The sequence below is a fragment of the Polypterus senegalus genome, chromosome 3 (genome assembly GCF_016835505.1).
Source record: "Polypterus senegalus isolate Bchr_013 chromosome 3, ASM1683550v1, whole genome shotgun sequence".
In the NCBI taxonomy this organism is placed as follows: Eukaryota; Metazoa; Chordata; class Cladistia; order Polypteriformes; family Polypteridae; genus Polypterus; species Polypterus senegalus.
In genome coordinates, this window is record NC_053156.1 from 31,376,699 (window position 1) to 31,403,728 (window position 27,030).

The following is a 27,030-nucleotide window of genomic DNA, read 5'->3' on the forward strand; positions in this document are numbered from 1 at the left end:
CTAATCTTATCTTTCTTTGGATGATATACTCCATGGTGAGGTATGTACCACACTCTCTTTCGAGGGTTAGCTGTTCAGTGGGCAACTTAATGACATATCCTTTATCTAAAATGTCTTTCATGAAAATTTTGTAATCCTCATGGAATGTTGGATACTTTTTAAGTTTCCGTTTAAGTCCAATAGTATGTTTTTCTGCCACACAACGATTGTTTGGCACTTTAAGTGTCTCATCTTTAAAAGGCAGATTAATTCAATAGTGTCCATCCACTAGCCTTGCAGTATTTGAAGCTATGCGCATGAATTTAATGTCTTCCTGTGACATTTCCTTCTTTTTCACACAGCTGCGTTCTGGAAAGTCTGTATTGTATTGCTGGAGTAACATTTGTTCTACCTCCATTATTGTCATATGATTGACTGAATAACTTTGCAGTCTTTCTTTGTCTGATCCTTTATCAATCCATCAACAATCCACCCACGGAATGTTTTCACAGTATAAAGTCCTTCATTTTCACTATGTATGATTTGCCATGGCTCCATGTACCTAATAACAATAATATTAATAATAGAATTGTAATGACAATATTATTGCTTTGGTCAGCATTTATCTGGGATAGATGCACGTCTTTTAAATAAAACCATTTCTTGACATCTTCTTGTATAGGGATGTTCTCCCTTTTCACTGGTATAGAGTTCAGCGTGTACACTTCTGGTAAATCGAAAAATGTTTTTTCCTCTATCCCCCAGACTTGTAACTCTGTTAAAACTGTACACTTTACTAATTTCTGTCTATTTACTTTGTCCCTTTCTACAGTGCTGATGTAGATGTGAGACTATCTTCCAGAAAGATTTAACTGCTCTTGCAAACTTTCTGCCACAGTCTTTTAGAGCATATGTTTCTACACATTTTTCACTCATTTCAGACTTAACTTCAACTGGAGTCACAGCTAAGATGCACTCTTTACCGGCCCCGGTATCAGTACAAGTCTCTAGTGGTTCCACAGAAATATGGGCAGAAGAAATGTTCTTCTTTTCCGACTTAGCGTTCTCCTTTTTAGGAGGTGTTCCTTTATCGTTGGTGCCTTTTTCCTAATTTATATGCAGAATGATTGGATGTAAGTGAGAGCATAATTGACATTAATTTTTTTCTTGGGATCTTTCTGTATGACACATAAGGCACTTGAGTCTTGTACTGTTGTTCTTTCTGTTGATCGTGACACTTATCATAAAGCAGTTTCTGAGGATTGTTAATACTTCATTGTTATATAAAAAGTCACGAATACTTATATCATGTGGTTTTGCATTTTTCACATCTGGTTTCTGAGGAACATTATAAGGATTCGGTTTACCTGGACTGCGATTGTGTCCTTTAAGAGCCCTCAGCTTTGCATTGGATTCTGCAATAGCTGCTTACAAAGCCAATTGATCTCTTTTAGCCTTTAACTGTGCTTCTTCAAGTTCTCTTTTAGCTTTCAACTGTGTTTCCTCAGCTTCTCTTTTGGCTTTCAACTGTCTCTCTTCCATATCTAGAGCCTGTTGCCTTCTTTGGTTCTCTGCTTTAGCCAACAGCACAGCGTGTGCTGCCTCTTGAGATCTGAGGACACTAACTGAAGTAGCCACTGAACTTGTGCGACTTTTAGTTTTTGCAGAGATTTGGGAGTCCTTGACTGAAGAAGTCACTGTACTTGCACGACTTTTAGTTTTTGCAGAAACTTAGGAGTCATTAACTGCAGGGGAAATGTCATCTTTCATTCTGTAATCCCTGAATTGTTTAGTAGAAGAGTCGGGTTGCTGGTTGAGGCTTTTATTTTGACATACTCTGTGGGGAACAGCCCGGACACAGACAGGCAGACACTGATGGTTCAAGCATCAACACACGCTTATTATACATTCTGCCACTATTTACACCAATCACCCTTAGTCCAGGCCTCTTTCCTCAATGCCTCTCCTTCTGACCGCCTCCACTCCTCTCCTCCAGGCTTCGTCCTTTTCCATCAAACTCCAGCTCCCGAATGGAGGGAGGTGGCCCCTTTCATGTTCACCCGGACGTGCTCCAGGTGTCTCCCGATGAACTTCCACCAACACTTCCTGGTGTGGAAGAAGTGCCGGCTGAGCACCTGGAAGCACTCCGGGCATCCCTGGTAATCCTTCCGCCAGCACCTCCGGGTGTGACGGAAGTGCTGACATCCAGGGCTCTTCAGGCATTCGGGCATCCCCTGGCGGTCACCACAGGCCCCATAGGGTTGAGCTTCCATGCTCTGTTCCTGTGGTCCCCATACCAACCAGGATGGCTGCCCCCTCGTGGTCTGGAAGAGGTGCAATCCCTCTTCCGGTGTTTCTGGGCATCCCAGCTGGGTACTGCCCCCAGCTGCTCACCACAACTCATATAATCCATTCCATTGTATATCCCAAAAACGAACGTATAGTTTTTTTTATTTTAGCATCACAATCCCTTTGTATCATTTTCCGTATATCTTCGGTGTTCTGGATGGATAAGAGTTCATTATTGAGTCTTTTACATTCCATTCTCAGGTTGGAAAACTCATTCTTGATAATTGATTCTAAATTCATTTTGTTGTAAATCCTTTATGTACTTCATTAGACCAGATAATTGTTTGTACTTGTAATCTATCACTGACTGAAGATTAGTTGTCACTGAGTTGAACGGCTTTCTGTCGTCTTGGAGATGGTCCTTTATGATGTCATATTCAACGCGACTTTCACTCACGCCACTCAGACTTTCGTTTGCTGTTTGATATTTCCTCTGGTTGCCAGAATCAAGTGCCATGACGATCTTATTAGGTACTTAAGCTCCTTTATAATTTATACAGTCTCGCGAGGAGCACTAACAATTCTCCCAAAAATGTCCAACTTCAATTAAAGACAAAGATTAAAAGTACCTGTGGAGTCTTTTCAAGTTGTCGTTGCTTTCTTTCATCAGAGTCTGGAATCAGGCTTAGAAAACATAGGTTTCTTTCTTTTAATCCAAGGCAGTTTTCAAGTATTCAGTCTTAGGCAGGTTTTAAACTTTAATGTAGCTGCCGAAGTATAAGGCAAGATCAAGCATGGGTAAAATACGTGCCGAAAGAAATCTCTCAGTCCAAAAGTTCATTTTAAAAATATTTAGTGAAAGTTAAAAGTAAATAATCCACACAAGAATAAAGAAAAAAGTAGTTACACACCTAGAATAAAAGGCATAAAAAGAAAAATATATCTTCTCTAAACTTAGCTTTTCTTGAGAAAGTTTAGTTATTTCTGTACTTAAAAGTTCTTAAATTGTTCTTCTATACTTAAAGATTCTTAACTTCTTACAGTGCATCTGGAAAGTATTCACAGTGCATCATTTTTTCCACATTTTGTTATGTTACAGCCTTATTCCAAAATGGATTAAGTTCATTTTTTTCCTCAGAATTCTACACACACCCCATAATGACAACGTGAAAAAAGTTTACTTGAGGTTTTTACAAATTCATTAAAAATGTAAAAATTGAGAAAGCACATGTACATAAGTATTCACAGCCTTTGCTCAATACTTTGTCGATGCACCTTTGGCAGCAATTACAGCCTCAAGTCTTTTTGAATATGATGCCACAAGCTTGGCACACCTATCCTTGGCCAATTTCGCCCATTCCTCTTTACAGCACCTCTCAAGCTCCATCTGGTTGGATGGGAAGTGTCGGTGCACAGCCATTTTAAGATCTCTCCATAGATGTTCAATCGGATTCATGTCAGATGGAAGTCATGGGGTTTCGCAAGAGGGCATTCCAGAGAAACAAGATCCCTACATAAATAATGGACTTCCGTGTCACCCGGAAGTACTTCCATCGGGCAATCGCCCTGGCACCGGAAGTACTCCCGGGTCTGAAATAAAAGAGACTGCACTCCCTTACTCAGGCGAGTCGGAGCTGGGTGGTAGAGAGGCAACACTTGACTGGAGGAGGGCAATGAAGTGGTGAGAAGAAAAGAACCAGTGTTTTGAAGAGAATTGGTAATATTTTGATGATATTTAAATAAAAAGCATCATTTGTTTGATAAAGAACTCTGTTTTGGTGATCGTCTTGGGGTTTGTGGGACTCAGACGCCCAGGGTTTATCACAATATGTGTAGTCGGCAGGATTTTCTGGCTGTTTTTTATTTAATTATATTATGAGTGGACAACACTCCCCCTCACACGCATGATTCTTGCATATTTTTTTGTGTTTAAAATTTTTAATTTTTATTTTGTTCCGTGGCCCTGGAGTATAAGAATGGGGAGAAAATCCAGCAAGAAAACCGGGAAAATCCCAAAAGGCCAACCACTTGACGATGACTTGACAATGATGATGACTAGTCTAGCCTATCTGGCCTAAACACGCTGGAAACTCTATTCGTGGAAGAAGGTCACGTGAACAACCCCAGGGCAGGCTGGGAAAATCAGTATGGCAACAGGTTTGCAGATTTGACAAACCAAGAGGAAAGCCCAGCCTCCCAACAGCAAGAAAAGGCCTGGATGGGTCTCTCATCAGTTTCTTTTAAGGGCGATCAAATGGAATCAGATGAATGTTCCGATCCCTGCAACAAATTGAGTTCGCAGCGACAGATCAATCCTGTCCACGATTGTCTGGAAGCATATCGCATTGAAATTTCCCAGCCGCTAAGGGCGGAACCTAAACCGGAAGTTGCCGTCGCGTCCGATTCCCCAACTGTTAATGGAAATGCACGAAGCCTTCGCCGACAGCCTACGGAAAAACCAGAAGGACCGATTGAGCTATGCAAGCTGACGGAGTTATTGGAACCGATATACTCGCTGATTTCAACCTTGGGCACAATTCAAATAGCTGTTCAAGAGGTGGAAAAACTGGCGAGGCTTCAAATTGAATCCGTGAATTAGTACCTTCGGCAAAATAAACTGGTGGACATACGTACTGTGGATTCAGCTATACAGGTGAGTGAACCATGTATAGTACATAATAAGGGAGTGCAGTGTGAACTATTCTCTGACCTTGGTGAAGAGAAACAAATAGCACTCACTCCAACAAGTATTCCATGTGTCTTTAAATGTATTCTGCCTGAACCACAAATCAGACAACCTTTATAAAAGCAGGGAGATTGCTAAAGAACTGTTATTCTCCCAGTAGGCTAGATGGCAGCAGTCTCAGATATCTCCACCCAGTGGGAGGCCAGCAGGGCATGCTGGAAAATGTAGTCTGGCAAGGCAGCCCTGCTGGAGTCACGGGGTGCCGCAAAAGAGCGTTCCACAGAAAAAAGATCCCTAAATAAATAATGGACTTCAGTGTGACCCAGAAGTACTTCCATCGGGCAATCGCCCTGGCACCGGAAGTACTCCCGGGTCTGTAATAAAAGGGACCACACTCCCTTAATTAGGCGAGTCGAGCTGGGTGGTAGAGAGGCAACACTTGACTCGAGGAGGGCAGTGTGGTGGTCAGAGGAAAAGAACCAACGTTTTGAAGAGAACTGGTGACATTTAAATAAAAACTGTCATTTATTTGATAAAGAACTGTGTTTTTGTGATCGTGTTTGGGTTTGGGGGTTTCAGACAGCCAGGGTTTATCACATTAGATACATATATATTGTGACAGATAGGGGGCACTATCGCTCCCTTGAACCCTTCTCCAAGACTCCAGACACTAGATAAAAGTCCAAAAGTTGGGAGGGAGGGCTCCACCTGGCGGTGTCGGGGTATTGGCCGGGATAAACGGCCGGCCATCCATCACAGTATTCCCCTCCTAGCAACGAATTATAATTCAGAGCGGCCTGCCCCGAGAGGGAAGTCTTCCTCTAAGAGGACGTTCTGGTTAAGCCTTGATTGATCCAAATATCTTGGTCCCTGGAGAATCTAGGGGGAATATTAGTCCATATTGACAGCTTGTCCCCCTCTCTCCAAGGACAGTTTCTCCAAATGTGGCCCAACCTTCGGCACCCGTAACACTGCCTCTGTCCTCCTAGTATTCTCCCCCTGCGGGACTGAAAACAATTAGGAAATGTTAGGTCCACCCCTTGTCTTGCTGGGAGAGAAACCCCTGCTGCCTCTAATGGTGCTTTCTCTTCTATTTCTTTCTTATTAGGAGACCCCTGTTTTATTTTCGGGATGTCCTGTTTAATCTGGGGCTTGTCCACAGTCTGAGTCTCTCTACTAGATGAAGAGAGACCCTTTACTGTCTGCACCCCTTTAGATTTAAAGATGACCGGTAGCGGCGTCTTAAGGACCGCCACGCTCCAGAATCCAGCACTATTCAGCTGCACTGGCTCGATCGATCCTTCCTCCGACCGGTCCGTCATTGTATCAATCTCATTTGTAGGGCCCGCCGTGTACTGGCACCCACTACTTATTAAACGCGGGCCCGGATCACACCACGTCCCTCTATTATGTACGATACGGGTCTCGTTTACCTGTATCGCCGCATTATTCATCTCAGGAGGCTCCCCACCAAATTGCCGCACGTAGGCCCTCACCTACTCTAACTTCTCTCTGGCTGCTGCTCCCAACTCCTCAATGATATGTTCAATGGTCTTCAGGACCTGCAAGAAACTATTAACAGGCTTGACTAACCGTTCGAGTTCCCGTAAGTCAATATCGTTTACTTCGGCCGGCATAAGACTTACTTCCCTGTTCCGGGAGGCAATGAGCACGTCCGCTTCTGGCACGTGCTCTGGAGTGTCTCGCGGAGGCTTCTGGGACTTGGAGTTCTTGGAGAGTCGGGTTGCCTCTTTCGGCAGGCTGTGGTCTGTCTTATTTAATTTTACAACATCCCAACTAGCCATTTCCCGACCCTCCTTACCTTTTTGTGGGGTGAGCGGTGCCTCGTTCGCCTCCCCCTTTCCCTTCGGAAAGTCCAAGTCTTCTACTTTGGACTCGAAGGCGCAAACAGCGGGACGCGGACCTCCTCCTTTCCAGCAAGCACCGGGTTTGTTGTCGTGTCCCTCTTCGACAATGGCGTCAGGAATCACCACAACATCGCTGAAACCCGAAAAATCCGAGTCCAAAATGGGGAATAGGAAGGGCAAAGTGACAACGCCAGCAGGAGAGCCTTAACACTAGAATTACCAGAGCCTACCAAAAAAACTCATAGATCCGTCCCACCTTAAATCGCTTCTTAAAACCATTCTCACCTCTCCACCAGCCTCCTTTGTCCTATAAATGTGCCGATAAAACAAACTGCAAGCAGCCGGCTATTCCATCCCCCAACCGACTCAGAACGTGCACAAACCTCCCAGCTCATGCCTTGATTGATTATCTGGGAGGGAAGTGGAGTTTTAGAGTGGAAATAATAGAGCATTATTTGGAATACACGCATTTCACGTGTGTTCCGTTTCTACAGTAATCCGTGTAAACACATTTTTAAAACAGAAATGTTTTTCATATTGTAGTAGTAAATGACAAAATGTAAGCATAAACTATATAATGTATGAAGCCTGAAGTCCAAATATCAAACACTTTCACAAAAGAATACAAATTTAACAGAATGAGTATGCTTTTATTCAAAAATATAACTGCAGAAAAAACGCCTTAGCATGCCACATTGACACATATTTACTACAGCAGCCACAGTAGTGTAATGGTATCAGCTGCTGACTAGTATTCAAAAGGTCATGAGTTTGATCCCACACGATTCAGTTTTGAGAAGTAAACTACTCTTATTCCTACTATTTTAGAATAAAAACATGCATTTGATTTCAGTGTGTAACAGCCGGTGTAATTTATGATACTTGTAAAGGTTAGTTTTTTTTTTATTCACTTTTCATTCTCTCAGTCATGTTCAGGATCATTCCCTCCATCTGAGAATAATGTTTTCACATAAAGATGCGCTACAGCTCTGCAGCGTACTTGTGACTGCATTCTCGTACAAATGCTTGCGAACTGAAGTGCCTGCGTGCACTTTTCGTGGCATTACACGTCTATTTTTTTGAGCATGCCCGTGTCGCTCAAACACAGGAACATATGTTGGTGTACAAGTATAACAAAACAAGTGCACTTTTATTCTAGACTATAAGTGAAGAAAAAATAAAGCAAGTCACAGTAGGCGGTTGATACGACAGCTTGCGTGGTACAATGCTAAGAACTGCTGATTTTCAATCCGTGCTATACAAAATCATCACATTCAAATATTAACAACTAGCAGAATACCAGCCAGCGGAGAAGTAGTGTGTTAAAGAAGTTATGAAAAGAAAAGCAAACATTTTAAAAATAACGTAAGATGATTGTTAATGTAATTGTTTTGTCATTGATATGAGTGTTGTTGTCATATCTATCTATTTATATATATATATATATATATATATATATATATATATATATATATATATATATATATATATATATATATATATATATATATAGCAAAATAGCTGCGATTGGCAGCGGAGAAGTAAAAAGAAAAGGAAACATTTTAATAATAACGTAACATGATTGACAATGTAATTGTTTTGTAATTGTCATGAGTGTTGCTGGCATATATATATATATATATATATATATATATATATATATATATACACACACACACAGACACATATATAAACATATATATACATATAAACATACTGTATATATACACACACATATATACATACTGTATATACAACATATACATATCTACATATATACTGTATATACACATATATATACAAATCTACATATATATATCTACATATATATATTAGGGTGGGACTCGATTAAAAAATTAATCCAATTAATTAGAGGCTGTGTAAGAATTAATCTTGATTAATCGTATGTAATCACACACGTAAATTTGCCCCAAATCGCAAATGTTTTTTTTTTATTTAAAACGGTTTTAGTGGGCGACAGAATCAAATAATAGACATGGACATGAATATTGTAAACTGAAGCTGTTTTAATTTCTGAAAAAAAAGCTTTTAAACTGCATTTGAATTCAAAACAGAAACAAAAATATCATCCCTGGTTAAAATTGGGCAGACTTAAAAATAAAGTGGTAGTTTAAGTACTTTAAGTACATTTTCAGAATAGTATTGTCTTTAAATAATAATAACCAAAATTTCACCATAAAGTGCAGTTTTTCTTCTTAAAAAAATAAGTCAGAAACATAAAAGGTAATTTGACCAGCTTACTCTTTAAACTCTGAGTAACATTAGCCAAAATTATTTTGTACATTAGGCTAAAACAGTGTGATCATTGAACATTTTGTAATTAGATGTATTTAGAATTACTAACGGTCACGGAAGTCCAATGATCCCCAGTAAGAGCCACAAAGTCCGCTTTCTGTAATGCATCTAATTTTGCTTGCTTTTCAGTGTGCACAAAACCATGCTTTTATCAAGCTTCGGGTAGTCGAAATGATCAGTCGTAGGAACGCGCTTTATTCCGACTCTAACATTTTTGTAGCTGTGATGTGTGCATCAGTGTAATGGATGTACCAGGAAATCATGCATTGACAAAAGTTCCCGTTTGCTTGGAATTGAAAGTGTGATTAAATGCGTTATTTTTTAACGCGTTATGGAGTACATGCATCGAAGCTTCTCAACTGTGCTTGTGCTAAGAAAGGGAAAATTTTAAAAATAACGTAACATGATTCTGCGTTAACCTAATATTTTTCATACGTCCCAAACCAAGGAGATGGGAAGGTAAAATGAATCGGTAGCACGTACATAGTCCGTACATCCCCTCTCGGGAATCGAACCTCGAATGTCGGCGTTAGAGGCGAAGACTCTACAATTGCGCCACCGCTTGTCTATGCTAAAGTATATATTGTAGATCGGGCTATAGATATACATTTATATATATATACCCGTGTATCGCAGTGGAGAAGTAGAAGTTATGAAAAAGAAAAGGGAACATTTTAAAAATAACGTAACATGATTGTCAATATACAGTAATTGTTTTGTGAGTGTTATTGAATGTTGCTGTCATCAAGGATTTGATTATCATTATTTCTTTCAATCAGGCTCGTATTTGTATGATGTGTTCAAGTTACATTCCGTGTTTGTCAATCGTTGTAAAGATAAGAGGTTTCATTCATCGATTAGTTCCTTACTGCATCAATAAACAGCTCGTCTTCCTTTTTATCTGTGATGTGACAAACTGCATGCACGGGTTTTTTTTACGCTGTCTTCCTTTAGCGGGACATTGACTTTTTCCACCGTGTGCTTTGTTTCCACAGTAGCTGCATTTATGAATATGCTTATCAGACGCTTCATATTTTTTGCTGCCTTTTCAATTGTGTAATTCGGTTTTGTTCAGCACTCTTTGGAACTGTTGCTTTTATCTGTGCACTGCATCAGTTCACGTGAGCCACTCGGTGTACTTGCATCGAAGGTTCCCAGCTGTGCTGGTGCCATCTCGTGCTATGTCCATAGCTTTATTTAATGTTACCTTAGTCCTGGCACTTAAAACTTTCTCTGGCAGTTTCGCTGAGTTTGTGTCAAACACCACCCTGACCATCTCATCTTCCTCTCCATAAGCACAGTCCTTCACCCGTGAATATTTACCCGTGGCAGTTTGCTATTGGATTGCCGCTGACGGATGGCCTTATATGGGCAGGCACTAAATTACAAACGCCAGCGGCAGCCTGTCTATGAACTTAATTTAAAGTGTAGGTTTACATCGTGCTTTGTTTCAAGTAGCAGAACTCGCTTCTTATTGTTTCGCTGCCTTCTCAATTATATAATGCATGTTTTCTTGAGCGCTTTTTTGAGGTCTTCCTGGTTTTCTATGTACGGCGTGATTACGTGGGAGGCGTGATGATGTCACACGAAACTCCGCCCCACGGCGTTGAAGCTCATCTCCATTACAGTAAATGGAGAAAACTGCTTCCAGTTATGACCATTACGCGTAGAATTTCGATATAAAACCTGTCCAACTTTTGTAAGGAAGCTGTAAGGAATCAACCTGCCAAATTTCAGCCTTCCACCCACACGGAAGTTGGAGAATTAGTGATGAGTCAGTGAGTGAGTGAGTGAGTGAGTGAGTGAGTGAGGGCTTTGCCTTTTATTAGTATAGATTCCACACACCCTTCCTACATTCACGACATGTGTACTCGTTGCAGTGTACACATCTCTCTGGGCTATGGTTCCTATTACACTGAATGAGCATCTGACATTGTACTTTCTTCCCTATATAAATAACATTCGAGTATAGCGTCTCCAAATAAATCACATTCGAGTATAGCGCGTCTCCAAATAAACCACATTCGAGCTATAGCGCGTCTTTATGTGAAAACAGCATTGTCAGATTGGGGGGGGGGATCGTTAACGCGACTGAGAGAATGGAACTGAATTTTTAAAAAAAAAGCTAACCTTTACAATTATCATGCATTTACATTGGCTCTTACACACTGACTGAAATCAAATGTTTTTATTCTAAAATAGTTCAGTACATGCAATATTATTTGAAAACGAACAGCGTCAGATCGGGTTTGAATACACGCTGACGCTGTTACAGAAGGAGTCAGCTTATTCAGTGCAGCAGTTTCAACGCACAGTACATGCAATATTATCTGAAACCGAACAGCGTCAGATCGGGCGCATATTCAAACCCGATCTGACGCTGTTCGTTTTCAAATAATATTGCATTAGTGCGATGATGTTTTACATATATTGTCTCTTTCATTCATCTTGCGGTTTGTAATCAGTGACCGCGTGTTTTTTCCCCGATCTTCCCAGTTCACACATGTTGCTGTATGGTGGTGTTTCTTTTGTACTCCAGGACATGCAGAGGACAGAATAGTACAGAGCAGTAAGTTCAGCGCTATATGCAATCAGACAGACAGACAGGCAGAGTAGGCAATAGATCTATAAATAAACAGGGAAGGCACTGTATAATAGATATATAAAAAACAGCTAAGGGGATAGATATATAGATAGGTAGGAAGGAAAGGCACTATATGATAGGCAGACAGGGAAGCTCCTATATAATAATAAAATTACTGTTATTACTATATAGATAGACAGGGAGTTCAGGCAGGCAGAACGGCGAAGGTTAAAAGAAATAAATTTTCTCCCCAGTGGGAAATCGAACTCAGATCTCTTGAAGTACAGCAAGTCTGCTGTGCTCTAAGTGACGAAATCTTACCAGTACACCACAGAAACTGTTGTAAAACTCTTGAACCTTTTCTGAAAGTGTTTATTTGCTCTTTGGCTGTCAGGCTTCACACATTTTATAGTATATGTATACATTTTGAAACATTTATTACTAAAATATGAAAAAGTTTCTGTTTTAACATTGTGTTTACACAGATCACTGTAGAAACAGAACACACATGAAATGCGTGTGTTCCAAATAACAATCTATTATTTCCACTCTAAACCTCCACTTCACTCCCAGATAATCGAGGCATGAGCTCAGAGAAGTTTGTGCACGTTCTGAGTCGGTGGGGGGATGGAATAGCCGGCTGCTTGCAGTTTGTTTTTATCGGCACATTTATAGGACAAAGGAGGCTGGTGGAGAGGTGAGAATGGTTTTAAGAAGCGATTTAAGGTGGGACGGATCTATGAGTTTTTTTGGTAGGCTCTGGTAATTCTAGTGTTAAGGCTCTCCTGCTGGCGTTGTCACTTTGCCCTTCCTATTCCCCATTTTGGACTCGGATTTTTCGGGTTTCAGCGATGTTGTGGTGATTCCTGACGCCATTGTCTGTTCAGGGTTCACTGCCCACAGAAATTTTGTATGCAGGTCCTCCGCAATAGACGCTGCAGTATCCTGCCGACTACGCCACTGTGGTCAATAGGGGGTGCTCTCGCTCCATTGAACCCCTGTCCACGACTCCAGACACCAGGTAAAAGTCCTCAAATTGACTTTATTAAATCTCCACAGTGTACAAAACATCCCTCTCCTCCACTATACTCATTAAATCACAAATACTAATCACAATAAACCAATCCTCCAGCTCCCAGACACGTTGCCACCCTTCCACCCAGATCAGCTCGCCGTTTGGGAGCTTCCACAGTCCTTTTATATCTCCTGACCCGGAAGTGTTCCCAATCCCCAGTCCATGTGACTCTCAATCACTTCCAGGTCAGGTACAAGTTCTTTTCTTCACCCCGGAAGCACGTCAGACCTCTTGTCAACGTGTGCTTCCGGGGCGTAGGGAATATATCCGTTATTCCTCCCTGCAGCGTCCCCTAGTGGCCCCCATGGCATCCAGCAGGGCTGCGCATAAACACCACAATGTCCATGATGCCCTGCTGGTCTTCCGGGGACCTCCATACTGCAAGGAGCGCTCCACCTCGCGGCTTGGGGGTATTGGCCGGGATAAATGGCCGGCCATCCATCGCAATCTATATTAATAAAAGGCAAAGCCCTCACTGACTGACCGACTCACTGACTGACTGACTCATGTGTAGGTAGAAGGCTGAAATTTGGCAGGCTCATTCCTTACAGCTTCCTTACAAAAGTTGGGCAGGTTTCATTTCGCAATTCTACGCATAATGGTCATAACTAGAAGCTATTTTTCTCCATTTACTGTAATGGAGTTGAGCTCGAAAGCCATGGAGGGCGGAGTTTCGTGTGACATCATCACGCCTCTCACGTAATCACGCATTACGTAGAAAACCAGGAAGAGCTACAAAAGCGCTGAAGAAAACATGCATTATATAATTAAGAAGGCAGCGAAAAAATTAAAAGCGGCGAGTGACATATAAAACCATATTCAGTGGCACACGTGAACTGGACGAGCGCAGACAAAAGCAACAGTTCCAAAGAGTGCTGATCAAAAACTGAATTACACTGCGACGCTCAAATAAGACAAACCGCACGCCGTGGCGCAATAGTAGAGGCTTCGCCTCTAGCGCTGACTTCGAGGTTTGATTCCGAGAGGGATGCACTAAGTATGTATGCGCGCTTCTCGATTCATTTTAGCCTCGCATCCCCTTGGTTTGAGACGTATGAAAAAATATGCGGTTAACGCAGAAAGACAGATCACCAATTGAAGCTTTATGAATAATGGATACTTTATTCACGATCAATGATTGTTTTGGTAAAGCCATACTCAGTGTATTCATTAGATGAACGGTAAAAAAGTAAGAGCGAGGGAGGGTAACTTATTGAGGCACACAGGCAAAACCACAATAGCACGCGGGCTCGATGTACTGTAGTGCGCATCAACTCTATTTGAATTGTGCGATCACATTGAAAAAATATTTCTTTTCAAGTTCTATTTAGTCCATATGTGTCAAACTCAAGGGCCACATCCGGCCCGGCGTGTAATTATATCCAGCCGCGAGATCATTTTATATACTGTATTATTGTTATTAATGGCCCGGGGATATGAAGCGCTGGTAACACAATAAACTACAGATCCCATAATGCAGCGCTTCAGCTGCCTTGCCAACACTTACGCGTTAATCAAGTCTAGCTTATGATGCTGCAAGTTACTGAGAAGCTAGCCACACGATGCGAAGAGAAAAGGTGATTCTGAACATAGAGCCTTTAAAAACCGATGGGAGGCTGAGTATATGTTTACTGACATTGCTGGTAAACCCGTGTGTCTCATTTGTGGAGCTAATGTGGCTGTAATTACAGAATTTAATCTAAGACGGCACTATGAGACAAAACATCAAGATAACCTGAAAGACCTGAATGCAATGCACAAGATACAGAAAGCAGAAGAGTTAAAGAAGAATCTGACACTTCAGCAGACGTTTTTACCCGTGCAAAATCACAAAGTGATTTCAAGTGAAGCTACTTTTATGGGAGACACAAATGCACCAGTGCAACTTGCCCCACTTTCCCTTTGCCAAGTAATCTTGAACCAAGTCGGCACAACGGTGTTCCCAAATACACACTTTGCTGATAAACTGAGCACTGCGCACTGAGTTCGCACGGCGCTTTGGTGACTTTGAAGAACAAAAAAAGAATTTTGAGTTGTTTCGCAACCCATTTGCCGTCGATGTGGAAACTGCACCTGTGCAGATTCAGATGGAGGTGATTGAGCTGCAGTGTAATGGCACACTGAAGGCAAAGTACGATACTGCACGGCCCGCACAGTTTATTCACTACATTCCGCACAAATGCTCCAGCTCTGTCTACATGCGGCTCGAACCTTGTGCATGTTTGGTAGCACATATCTGTGTGAGAAGCTCTTCTCAGTGATGAAGACTAACAAAACAGCACACAGGAGTCGCCTCACTGATGAGCACCTGCAGTCCATCCTGAGAATCTCCACAACACAGAACCTCACACCAAACATAAACGAACCTGTTGCCAAAAAAAGATGCCAGTCGTCCAGCTCTGATAAAATGACATAAGAGCAAAGACAACTGAATGATTTGATTTGTTATTGCTGAAAAGAACACATTTTATTTATATTTCCAGGTTTTGTTATGCAGCATGTTCATATTTGAATTTGACAGGATATATTTTTATGGAGAGCAAAATCTTTTGGGATATTTAAAATTTAAGTTTATTTTTATATAAAATTACATAAGAGTAAAAAATTTGAATGTTTGTTCTTTTAACATTTACTTTATTTCTAACTTGTATAATTTAGACAGGATATATTTTTATGGAGAGCAAAATATTATAAGTTATTTAAGGTTTGAGTTGATTTATTCGAATAATATTCTGTCGACTAAATAAAAATTCTTCTATTTAAAATTTAAATAGAACTTGAACAGATACGATAGTTCATAATATCCACGCAGACTTGCACGTAAGAGCGGAGTCATCCGTTTTAACAAACAGCGTATTGCACTGATACAAAATAGCCTGCCCATTTAATTATTTAGGAATGGATAAATAAATTAAGATTTTGTACAAATAATGTTTTACATTTTTCTTCCTTCATGGATTCTGGCACCCCAGCAACAGTTGCTCACACCCCAAAGAGTGTATGTATATATATATATATATATATATGTGTGTGTGTGTGTATATGTAGATATGTATATATATATATATATATATATATATATATATATATATATATATATATATATATATATATGTGGATGTATGTGTATATATGTATGTATATATATATGATTATATGTGTGTGTGTATATATATATATATATATATATATATATATATATGACAGCAACACTCATAACAGTGACAAAACAATTACATTGACAATCATGTTACGTTATTTTCAAAATGTTTCCTTTTCTTTTTCATTACTTCTTTAACACACTACTTCTCCGCTGCGAAGAGCGGGTATTTTGCTAGTATGTATATATACTGTGACAGGTAAGGGGGCGCTATCATCCTCTTGAACCCTCAGACACCAGGTAAAAGTCCGATAATGAAATGTATTTGAACTAAACAGTGCACAAAACACCCTCCTCTTCACAATATTCATAAATACACAATAATTCTCAATAATAATCACAATCCAACACTCCAAAGATGCGTTGCTACCCTTCCACCCAGCTCAGCTCAACACTCTGGTGTCTCTCTCAGTCTTTTATGGTCTCTGACCCGGAAGTGTTCCCACAGTCCATGATTCCTTATCACTTTCGGGTCAGATAAAAAGTCCTCTTCTTCATCCTGGAAGTACAACACTTCCGCTGTCGCTTTGTCTATGACGCACTTCCGGGTTATAGGGCACATGTGACTCTCTGGGCCTCCCTGCAGCGTCCTCAGTTGGACCCTGGGGTATCCAGCAGGTTTGTAGGAGAAAACTCCATAGTCCATGATTCCCTGCTGGTATCCGGGGCACCTCCATGCTGCAGGGAGAGCTCCATCTGGCGGCCTGGGGGTATTGGCCGGGATGACAAGCCGGCCATAGACCACAATATATACACAGTTACATTTCTTGCATTCCACAATTAAAATGCAATGTTGCATTAATAGAATGTACTGGTTTGGTGTGCTGCCTCATAGCTTTTCTTGGTCACTGTCTGTTTGTACAGAGTGTGCATGATCTTCCATGTCTGGAGGACTTGTTCTTCAGATACTCAAGCTTTTCTCCCATCTCCCATAGGCAACTGGTGACTGGACATCAACAGAGTGTCTTGGAATGGCCATGGCCTTGATGTAGCTAAACCCTAACCTGAATTAATCTAGTTTGATAATATATGTATGTATGTATGTATGAATGGGTGGGTGCTTCAGTAATGGTATGTTTTACTTCATCTAATAGAAAAGAAGTGCTCAGTTTGTCCAGATGGATGGTTGACTCATCATACATCATGTTACTTAATCTCGACTGATTACATGGATTGGACGGCTAGTCAAGACGATTGTTTAGCTAAAGGTGCACATCTGGTGATAATTGAGAATGAAAGTGAGCAGGTGAGATGGAATTCTTGTATACTAAGCATTCACCCATATTATATAAAAATAAAAGGGAAGAAAGTAACAGAAAGACATGTTAGCTTTTGGTCTCTGTGTTCACAGTACTTTTATGATACCATTACCTAATCCATATCCTCCTATATTCCATTTTCATGCTCAAAATCATCAGCAAAAATTGTAAATATGCACAAATCAACAACAGCACCACAGCCACAGACAGGCTAGGCATCACTGCAGTCATGGAAGGATATAATCCAGCAGAATTCCTTCAATTAAGAAACATATGGAACACCTAAGGACGCCTAGTGAAGGATGAAGGGAAGTGCATTAAAGATGAAACAAAGAGAGCACACACTCAAGATTGCAGAAAAATAAAACTCTGAGTCATCAAGTTGAAGAGAACACTTCACAATTTTTAAATATATCTGGATGACATAATGGAACATCTTACTCATTAGCAAACCAAATCTATTTGAAGGACTTAGTGATCTACTGTCATTTATCAAATTTGTTACATTTCTATGTAGGCATGTGAAATAAAGGAAAGTGACCTTAATAGCAACTTAATAGAACTGAGAGCCATTTCACCTTAAAGCAAAACAGAAAGAGGGCTTCGCTCCTGGTTCAGAAGTCAAAAGCTTCGATTGCACAATAAACAAAAAACAAAGGTCCCCACAGTACTGCTACTTACTACACTACTTGGTAAACTGTTCCCCATATCTTTAGTTATTTTGTGGAAATAAGGTTTACAACATTAATGCAAAATTTTCCTTCATCCATTCCCTTGTATACTGAAATGAGCACACTACTTTTTAAACATTTAGAAACCCTGCCATTTTTGACACACCCTAGTTAGCCCCTCTGCTTTTCCTATCTTTATCTTTTTCAGCATTCTTGTAACCTCCTCTACCAAAATATTACAGCTCAGTCCTTCTGTTTTCTCATTATCCATTTCATTCTCCTCCTCATTAAGCAGCCTCCCCAAGTACTTCTTTAACCCAAGAAATGCCATGACCAGAAACCTTTATGCTTTCTGGTCCTGGCAATTTATTTGATTTCAGCATTTGTAATCTTTTTTTTTTTAATTTATTAGGATCAACTAACTATTCTATACACATAACTCAAGTTTTACAAATACAAAAAAAAAGATTAGAAACAAATCAACCCCCACCCCTGAACATTTGTAATCTTAGCATTTATCTTAATGAACTCTCTGAATCCTTGATATTAATATTTGATTTTTGTTTATAAATATTTAATATTAATCCTTAATATTCCTAATAGCTAATGGAATTTTATTAACAATTTAAAAGGAGAAAAATTAGGAAAAAAGGAAGGATTTGGGAACATTCCTTTTTGTATATTTATTGTAATCTTTTTCTGTAGATTTTATTCTTTTCTTATAGGTTTACCTTCCCCTAAGGATGAGTTTTGCATTTTCCACAATTTTCCTGACTAACTGAATTTATAATTTTCTTTTTAAATAATGCTTTCATGTACTACTAAACCCTACAGCTAGTTCTAAAGTTGTTTGTATTGTACTGTACAGGATATACAATTTGTTCAATCTCTTTCTGTACTCCTAATTTATACCGCTTGTGGAGTTGTCTTAAAGGATAAGTTTGGTATTTTTCAAGTCAACATTATTTGTTCACAAATACTGTACATACATTTGCCTTGTGAAATTGTGTTACAAATGCAGCAATTTTTATCAATTTGTAAACATATCTTGCCCGCACTTTATATGGAGGCAATGGAGCATGAAGCACCACTGGTAAATAAAAGCCTAAAACGTACTAAATACGTCCTCTTTAAGTTTTTAGATAAGAATTCATGGCTGCCGTGTTACCAATGCATGTTTGTGACAACAAAGGAAATCTGGAAATAATCAATTTATTATGTATTCCTGGTACTATGTTTCTCAAGGCGAGGATACGTTTTCTATTTTATAGTTTGAGTTTGAACATAAATACAGAAGTAAATCGCAATAAAACCAACTACACATTACAAACAGTTAACTGTAATTTGGTCTGACTTGGAGGAAACCATGGCTTGTAGGGCATGAAGGGTTGGTGAAAGACTACAAGGGTCGTGGTTTTTTTTTAAGGCTGAATTTCATTATATTTTTTGTTCAAATATGATATGTATAAGCTACTTTACAATGTGTGTGTAATTGCAAGATGCAGACCAATACTAAACATCTTTCATGGCTTGAAAAAGAATTTTGTAAGTTTTAAGGGTTTTCTTTTGTGACTATACCCATACTCCATTAAGTCCAATGTAAAATGCTAGGGCGGCACGTTATTTTTTAAAATGAATACAAATTACTGGAGTTTGGAACACAATTTCATGTGGCAAATGCATTTATACCATGTTTACGAAGAAATAACTTTGCTTTGAAAAACACAAGATAAGCGTATCCTTTAATGCCTCTAAACTTGTACTGTGAGGAACCTATCTAGTATTGTATTTGATACACTTCTAAATCTAGCTTCTTGCTCTTTAACTTTCCTCACACTTCCTGAAGTCGTAGGGGTGACTATGTGTGCAAATGAAATGAATACACTTCTGAAAGTAGAATGCACATTTTGGACAGATGAGAAGCTCATCTGTCTGCATGCTGGTGTCTCAACACAACTTCCAAATACTTTTGGTAATGGGACCATTTCGAATGTGAAGAAGTCACAAAATGGCACCACGGAAATGCAGCAAAAATAATGAAAAAATATAAACACAAAATTAAACATAATGTTTAATTAGAAAGCAATTCAAAATAATAACAATAATATTCCAAAACCTCCAAATTTGTAATGGTTTGATTTATGGGTGATGCCATTTTGCATAATCACCAACATTTGACATAATCAAACTCACGCAACAGTTGCCATCTTAGCTTTAGATCATTCCTCATGAAACAAAAATTGCAGTGTTTGATAACGTAAAGGATTTACAGACTAGAGATTATTAGGCTCCTGACTCTGGCAATGGTTTTCAATCCTTATTTTCAGCTTTAAAAATTGACATTCTCATGAAACCCTTTGTTCTTCACGTCAGTCTACTCTTTGCCTTGTAGCTTAATTTCCCAGTCAGAAAATGTTTAAAAGCTTTCTGGCTTTTTTATGGCACTCATAACAGTGATTATAATTAGGCAACAACCTTGATAATAGCATACCCTGATTCATGATAACATTTTGGAACCATTTTCCACAGACAATTGCATAATTGTGATGGCTTTATCAGCTTATACTGTAGATGAGCTTAAGTTTCTATAGTTTCTACTTGTTAAAGCAGGTAAACTCACCCAGAAATGTCACATGTTCATTGATGATACACCTTTGGCTACATTAGTTTAATTTTCATTGTTAAATTTGTTGAATTTGAGAGAGTGTCGCTGTGAGAATGTTGAATGACTAAGTGACTGTTTCTCATGGTGACTATCATCATATCCAGTTTTGGTATCTCCTTTAACGCTGATGGTGCCAAGAATGACTGGGGTTCCACGTTCAGGGGCAACTGGGCGACAGACAACTCTGCAAAAACACAACTCGGTGAAAAGACAACTCAGCGACATCCCTTACCAGTTAGGTAATAGTTAGGTTCAAAGAGATTTTTTAATTATATTTAAATGACAACGTGATTTAAAATGTTGAAAATAAATAAATTTATATTACTGACGAACAAACTTTATTATTTATTCATACAATTAAAATCAATACAATTATATAAAGGATTAGCAATTTTGGTTGCAGAAGATAATGTAAGATAGAGTTTGTTCCATTTGCAGAATAAAGTTCGTTCGTCAGTAATATAAATTCATTTATTTTCAACATTTCCAATCACATCATTTAAATATAATTAAAAAATCTCCTTGAACCTAACTATAACCTATCACGGAAAGGATGTCGTCGAGTTCTATTGTTTCTTCGCTGAGTCGTCTTTTCACTGATTTGTCTTTTGCCCACTTGTCTTTTGGCTGAGTTGTCTGTCGCCCAGTTGCCACCAAACCGTGGTTCCAGTGATTTTGCAATGGAAAATAGCAAATTCAGAAAATATGGATATATTGTAGTCTGACTGCCATCATTACTGCATTCCCTTTTATGTTTAGAGATTTTTGAATAAACATGTCGCCAGCTCAGATGCATGGATAGGTCTGACCGATTCAAAACAAGAAGAAAAATGGCTTTGGGTAGACAACACAGCACTCACTTTAAGGTAGTATTTTTCTTTCTTTTTTTATTGCTGTCATTTGTTTAATTAATTTCCACTTATATACTAGTTAATGCTGCTGCTGTATTCTGAGTCCTATTCCTGTGACTTTGAGTTTTCCTCCTACATTCATAAAGAAATGCAAGTTAGGTTAACAGGAGACTGAGTGTTGCCCAATAAGTCAGTCCTGCAGACAATTTACAAGTAGCATTCTGTATAGCTATTTATAGCTTATCACAAATATATAAATAGTTATAGTAGAGGTAAAAGTTACTTGCCTGTTATTTTAGCACTCTAGCGAGAGAGAACGTGATGATGGGCAAAGTTGCCCTGGTGTCCAGTGTCTCCCCACTGATTTGGCCTGCAAGTCAGAGGGCTCCTCTGGGCTTGAACCAGCACTATGCCACAGTACGTGACCAATGCCACTATATTTTCACCAGGTGTGCTTTCAAATTGTAAATATTAGTGAGGACAGTTTACTTCCAATTTGTATATATTTTTGGGGGAAAGGAATCTGTGTTTGTAGGTGCTTATTTTTTCATTATTGTCTTATGCATTATTTTTTCAGTTTTATGTTTTTGATTATTTTTCTGTCCATTTTTGTGAACTGTCTCTGGAAGAATGTGTGATTAAATGTTTGGATAAATACTTTGTGGAAGAGTCTGTAATAAAAAATTTATTGAATTGAAAAAAAAATCAAAAAAGTCAAAAGTGGACAATGATGATGACAGAAATAGCAGTAAAAATACAACCCCACCCCAACCACCCACAAAATGTGTCCTTTTAAAAAGGTACAAAGAAAACTGCCTGAGAAAAAACCTAGAAGGGAAACATGGTCCGGATATCAGGACCTTTTGAGATGAAGTTTAAGCAAAGTAGAAAGACAGAAAACAACCACACCAATCACAGACTATCTGTATATGCAGAAACTGCACAAGAGCATGCCTTTCAGTATTATATGAAGCAGATGAGCCATTGACTATCGCCACTGACATTTCTAGAAGAGTTAGATGCAATTTGAAAACATTGAATTGCAGACTAAAACATCAGAGTTCCACCAAGATGCTAAAGACATCTTTGCAGCTATTGTGTCTAGGAAAAAGATCTTCGTCTGGTTAGAAGGGAGAAAAACAAGAGGTCTAGTAAGAGAAAAATCTAAGGAAGAGGACTTTAGCAATAGAAAACCAGAAAGCTGAGACTGGAGGACATTCCTAAAATATATGCAAACATATGCTTGAAATACATACCTTCCAAATCTCTTAAAACATTCTTGCAGAATTGAAGGTTCCAGAGAGATCACAGTTGCCTTCATAATTCTTAAATGAAAGATGTTAGGAACAACCATGACTCTTCCTAGAGCTGACTAAGCAATCATGAGAGAAGGGCCTTGGCAAGAGAAGTGGCCAAGAATCAAATGGTCACTCTAGCTGAGTTCCAGAGAACCAGTGTGGAGACAGGAGAAACTTCTAGATGGACAACTATTCCTGTAGCACTTCACCTCAGTAGAACAGACATTAAAGCCCACTTGAATTTTATAAAAAAGGCACCCTCAAGGAAACTGAAATTGTTAGAAACAAGATTCTCTGGTCTGATGAAATCAAAATTAATGTCACATTTTCAGCAGTAAAGTGCAGTGGTTGCAGCATCACGCTGTGGGGTTGTTTTACAGTAGCAGGGGCTGGAAGACCAGACAGAGTGGAGGAAAAGTTTAACAGAACAAAGTACAGAGAATATTTCAGGTCTGTGTTTTCTAAAATCCTGCTTTTGCTTTGTCATTCTCGGGTATTGAGTGTTGCTTGATGAGGGAAATAATTAAATGATTTTAGTGCAAGGCTGCAACATAAAAATGTGAAGAAAGGTGAAGTGGTCTAAAGTCTTTTTGAATTTATTGTAGATAACTGAATGTCAGGATCCAAATCAATCATTTTAATGTTATTATTATTTGTTTTAATTCAGCTACTGGACAAGAGGACAGCCTGATGATTGGAAAGAAACTAATCCAACTGGGGAGGACTGTGTTCATTTAAGACCGTGGGCACACTTCCTAAACACCTGGCATGATATATCTTGTGATTCCAACATGGAAAGAGTTTGTGAAAAAACTAATGAAATACTAAACTGTTTCTAAGCAGTTGATTACCATCATATTTACTTCAAAATTCATTTATCTGTAAATTAAAATACTTTCTAATATGTTTAAGTAAAAAAAAAAATCTGCTAGACCGATTAGTCCTTTCTCATTTGGAAACATTTTCATGTTGTTACTCTTTAGATTTATTGTCACCACTGCTGCATAACAAACTTTTGTAGGGGGATTTTTTACTACTTTGTTACCAAACTGAAACAATTGTTTTTGATGTTTGTGAACTTTCTTCCATACTGGTAATTAAATACCCTGTTATACTGATTCTCCTATTTGCCTAGGTGACATGGTGGAAAAGTGGTTAGTGTCTCTACCATCTTACAGGTCTGCTGTAATTTTGAATCCTGTTTCATTCAGCATCTGAATAGGCTGAATAGGCTTTTTTTCAAAATGTTTTAGGTTTTTCTTCCTCATTCTAAAGACGTTAAATGCAGAGTCATTTGCAAATGTTGGACAAGTGTGATTGACTGGATTGGCTCATGCTATACAATCAATGGTAGAACCCTGAAATGGATAAGCAGATTAAATTAAGAATAACTGCATGAACTCTACTCCCTCAAGGGAAAAAACAGCTTACTAAAGAGCAACTTGTTGCATGATGATGATTCCACTCATCAACAGTGATGCCATATGCTATCCATTGACTTTCTGTACCCATTTATTACAATACAGGGCAGCAAGAAGCTGGACCCTACCCGGGCAACATCAGGTATAAGGACAAGAACCACTCTTAGAAGGGACATCAGCCCACTGCAGACAGGTTTTGAAAACTTGTTCAAATGGACTGGAATCTTCTGTCTTTTATAATGAGAAAAATACTAATGGAACTGAAAAAAGGAATACAAATAACTGAATTTGTGTCGTTGAATTATGTGATGGTTGAAGACATCTCATACCCCACAACCAAGAACCTGCTTTTAAGTAACATATCACTGAAAGATGGCTACTTGTCAAACATTCCAATTAAACTCTTACAACATTTTCAAGTCAAATGTGACCTGGTTGTGGGGTTGAAATCACTAAAAGTGCCCTAAAGTTAATCTCTTATGGATGAAAAAATGCTAACTTTTTATTTCTTTTGAGTCAGTTTTATCCCACCATTAACCATAATGGATTTTCTGCTACATTTAAGGTAATATGTTTGTTCAACATATACTGTATAAAACTATCCGGTGTGTCATCTTTTTCAGAATTGTTAAGGCTTTTAGTAATGGGGCCTAACTTTACAAAATGCAAACTTAAAAAAAAAATCCAGTTTCTACAAAACCGGAACACTGCCATGTCCCATGTGTCAGTTTTGACCCACCATATACTTAATTGGATTTTTACTACGCATTTAAAGTGGTTTGTTTGTTCACACACTATGCACACATTCTAAATGACATTTGTTCTAAAACATCATCACTACTACAGTTTAGGATGGTCAATTTTTATAAAACAGGTTTGTGGTGAACAATTTCATGCTCAATGCACCGTAAAAGATGGTGAGAGAATTTGGTTAAGAAATAACCTGAAACGCTCAGCTATGTGTCAGCATATAAAAAACTTTGTAAGAGGTTAATTTTAACAATTTAGTTGGCATGGGAAATTTTGCCATATTATCTAATTCAAACAAAGTGGCAAAATTGCTTGATACATTCACGTGTTCTTGAAAAAACAGAGCTAGATGATTTGGGATTTTAGAATTTGACCTCACATCATTTATAAATCACTCTTCTTAATTGTGTTAACTAAAAATGAATTCAGTAAATAATTTTACAGCAACATTATATAGATCACTACATCCTAAGATCATATGATGAGAGATGATGATTCACAATACAAGGGCAATATAATAAGTTACCAGTGTTAAATTAACTTCTACAGTGTTAAAGCACTTATAAGTATATAAATGCTGTTTGGAACTTTACAAAAAAGAATGAGCATAACTTCCCTAATCCACCTCCAGAGCCTACACTTGAAATTTTTTTAACTAGGAGGAAGTTGGGAGCATGCGCTGATACAGCACATTGACGCACCCACCACACAATGAACCACCTGGATTGAGACCCAAGTTTAACCTCAACACCACACTGAAACAGTGTGAGGTTTGTTTTTTTTTTATAGTGGTTGAAGTGCCAATCCTGCCACCAACCCTCAAGTTTTCTCTGCAAGTTGGAGGACCTGCTTGCAGGGCTGGATGCAGATTAACATACCTAAGACTAAGCAATTGCAGGTTAAGGTCTTTGCTCAAGGACCCAATGGAGTAGAGTCATTTCTGGTGTTTGCAGGATTCAAACCGGCAACCTTCCGATTCCAGGTACAGATCCCTAGTCTCAGAGCCACCACTCCACCCATTTTAACTAGAAATCAGAAAAATATTGGAAGCATTTCCAGACTTTATCAAGCATTGTCACAGTACTCCACCTTTGACAGTCCTGGGAAAGAGACCACTTCTTCACTATCTCAGGCAAAGAGTGGAAGTCGAAAATCTGCAACATTCATTCGCCTTCAATTCATGCGAACACACTGTAATCCTGATGAAAGTCACCCAATGTATACACCTTTCCCAATTAAACCTATATAAAATTTATCAGGGCGCTCCAGCCTCACTTGGGCATATGTTTTAGAAAAAGATTTTTTTCTTATCTACCAGATAGTGTAGGATTTAAGATCATTGCAGATCCTCCTACAGCAGTCTTTGCAGTTATTTTATCAGAGCTTAGCTTATCTGGTAATTAACTGAACATTATTTTATTACACTTTGCTAACACCACATCAACTAATTCTCTTTAATTTGAAGAATCCTAACGTAACCTCCATAACTCAATGGAAAAATATTTTAAATGACCTAAACCTAAAAAAAAATCAAAATTTATTTACATGCAACTGCACACAGCTTGTTTAGAATTTGCCAAGAATGCATTAACGTCATTTTAAAAGAACTTTACTAAGCTCCTGCTTGTGTGTCTGCTCAACTCCTATCATTATAATTACTATAGGCTGTATAACGCAGTGTTCCTTCGTATTTGTTTTCTCATTTTACTACTAATTTGTTCTCTAATGTAATTAAGGGTGAGGGTTTTAGTGTGGTTTATAATTACATATTTTAAATTTTTTTGTGATATATGGGATCATTTGTAGCTTTGATTGAACAGACTTAAAATTCTGTCATTTTGTTTTACCAAAACTTATATTTGAATGCCATATTATTTTAACTTCTATTGTAATGCATTGATCTAAAATAAATGAAGAAAGCTTAATGTAAAAGAAGTGTATAAATATGGACTCATATACAGTGGTGTGAAAACTATTTGCCCCCTTCCTGATTTCTTCTTCTTTTGCATGTTTGTCACACAAAATGTTTCTGATCATCAAACACATTTAACCATTAGTCAAATATAACACAAGTAAACACAAAATGCATTTTTAAATGATGGTTTTATTATTTATGGAGAAAAAATCCAAACCTACATGGCCCTGTGTGAAAAAGTAA

General features: G+C 38.6%; 1 protein-coding gene across 1 annotated transcript in view; it reads left to right on the forward strand.

Annotated features, from left to right (window-relative positions):
* LOC120526450 (C-type lectin domain family 7 member A-like) overlaps positions 1–22,608 on the forward strand; it is a 49,753-nt gene extending 27,145 nt beyond the window's left edge. The window contains exons 4-6 of the mRNA XM_039749617.1: positions 17,052–17,203; positions 21,312–21,392; positions 22,450–22,608. Coding sequence (XP_039605551.1) covers positions 17,052–17,203; positions 21,312–21,392; positions 22,450–22,608 — 392 coding nt within the window. The remainder of the gene's footprint in view (positions 1–17,051; positions 17,204–21,311; positions 21,393–22,449) is intronic.
* The last annotated feature ends 4,422 nt before the right edge of the window (positions 22,609–27,030 follow it).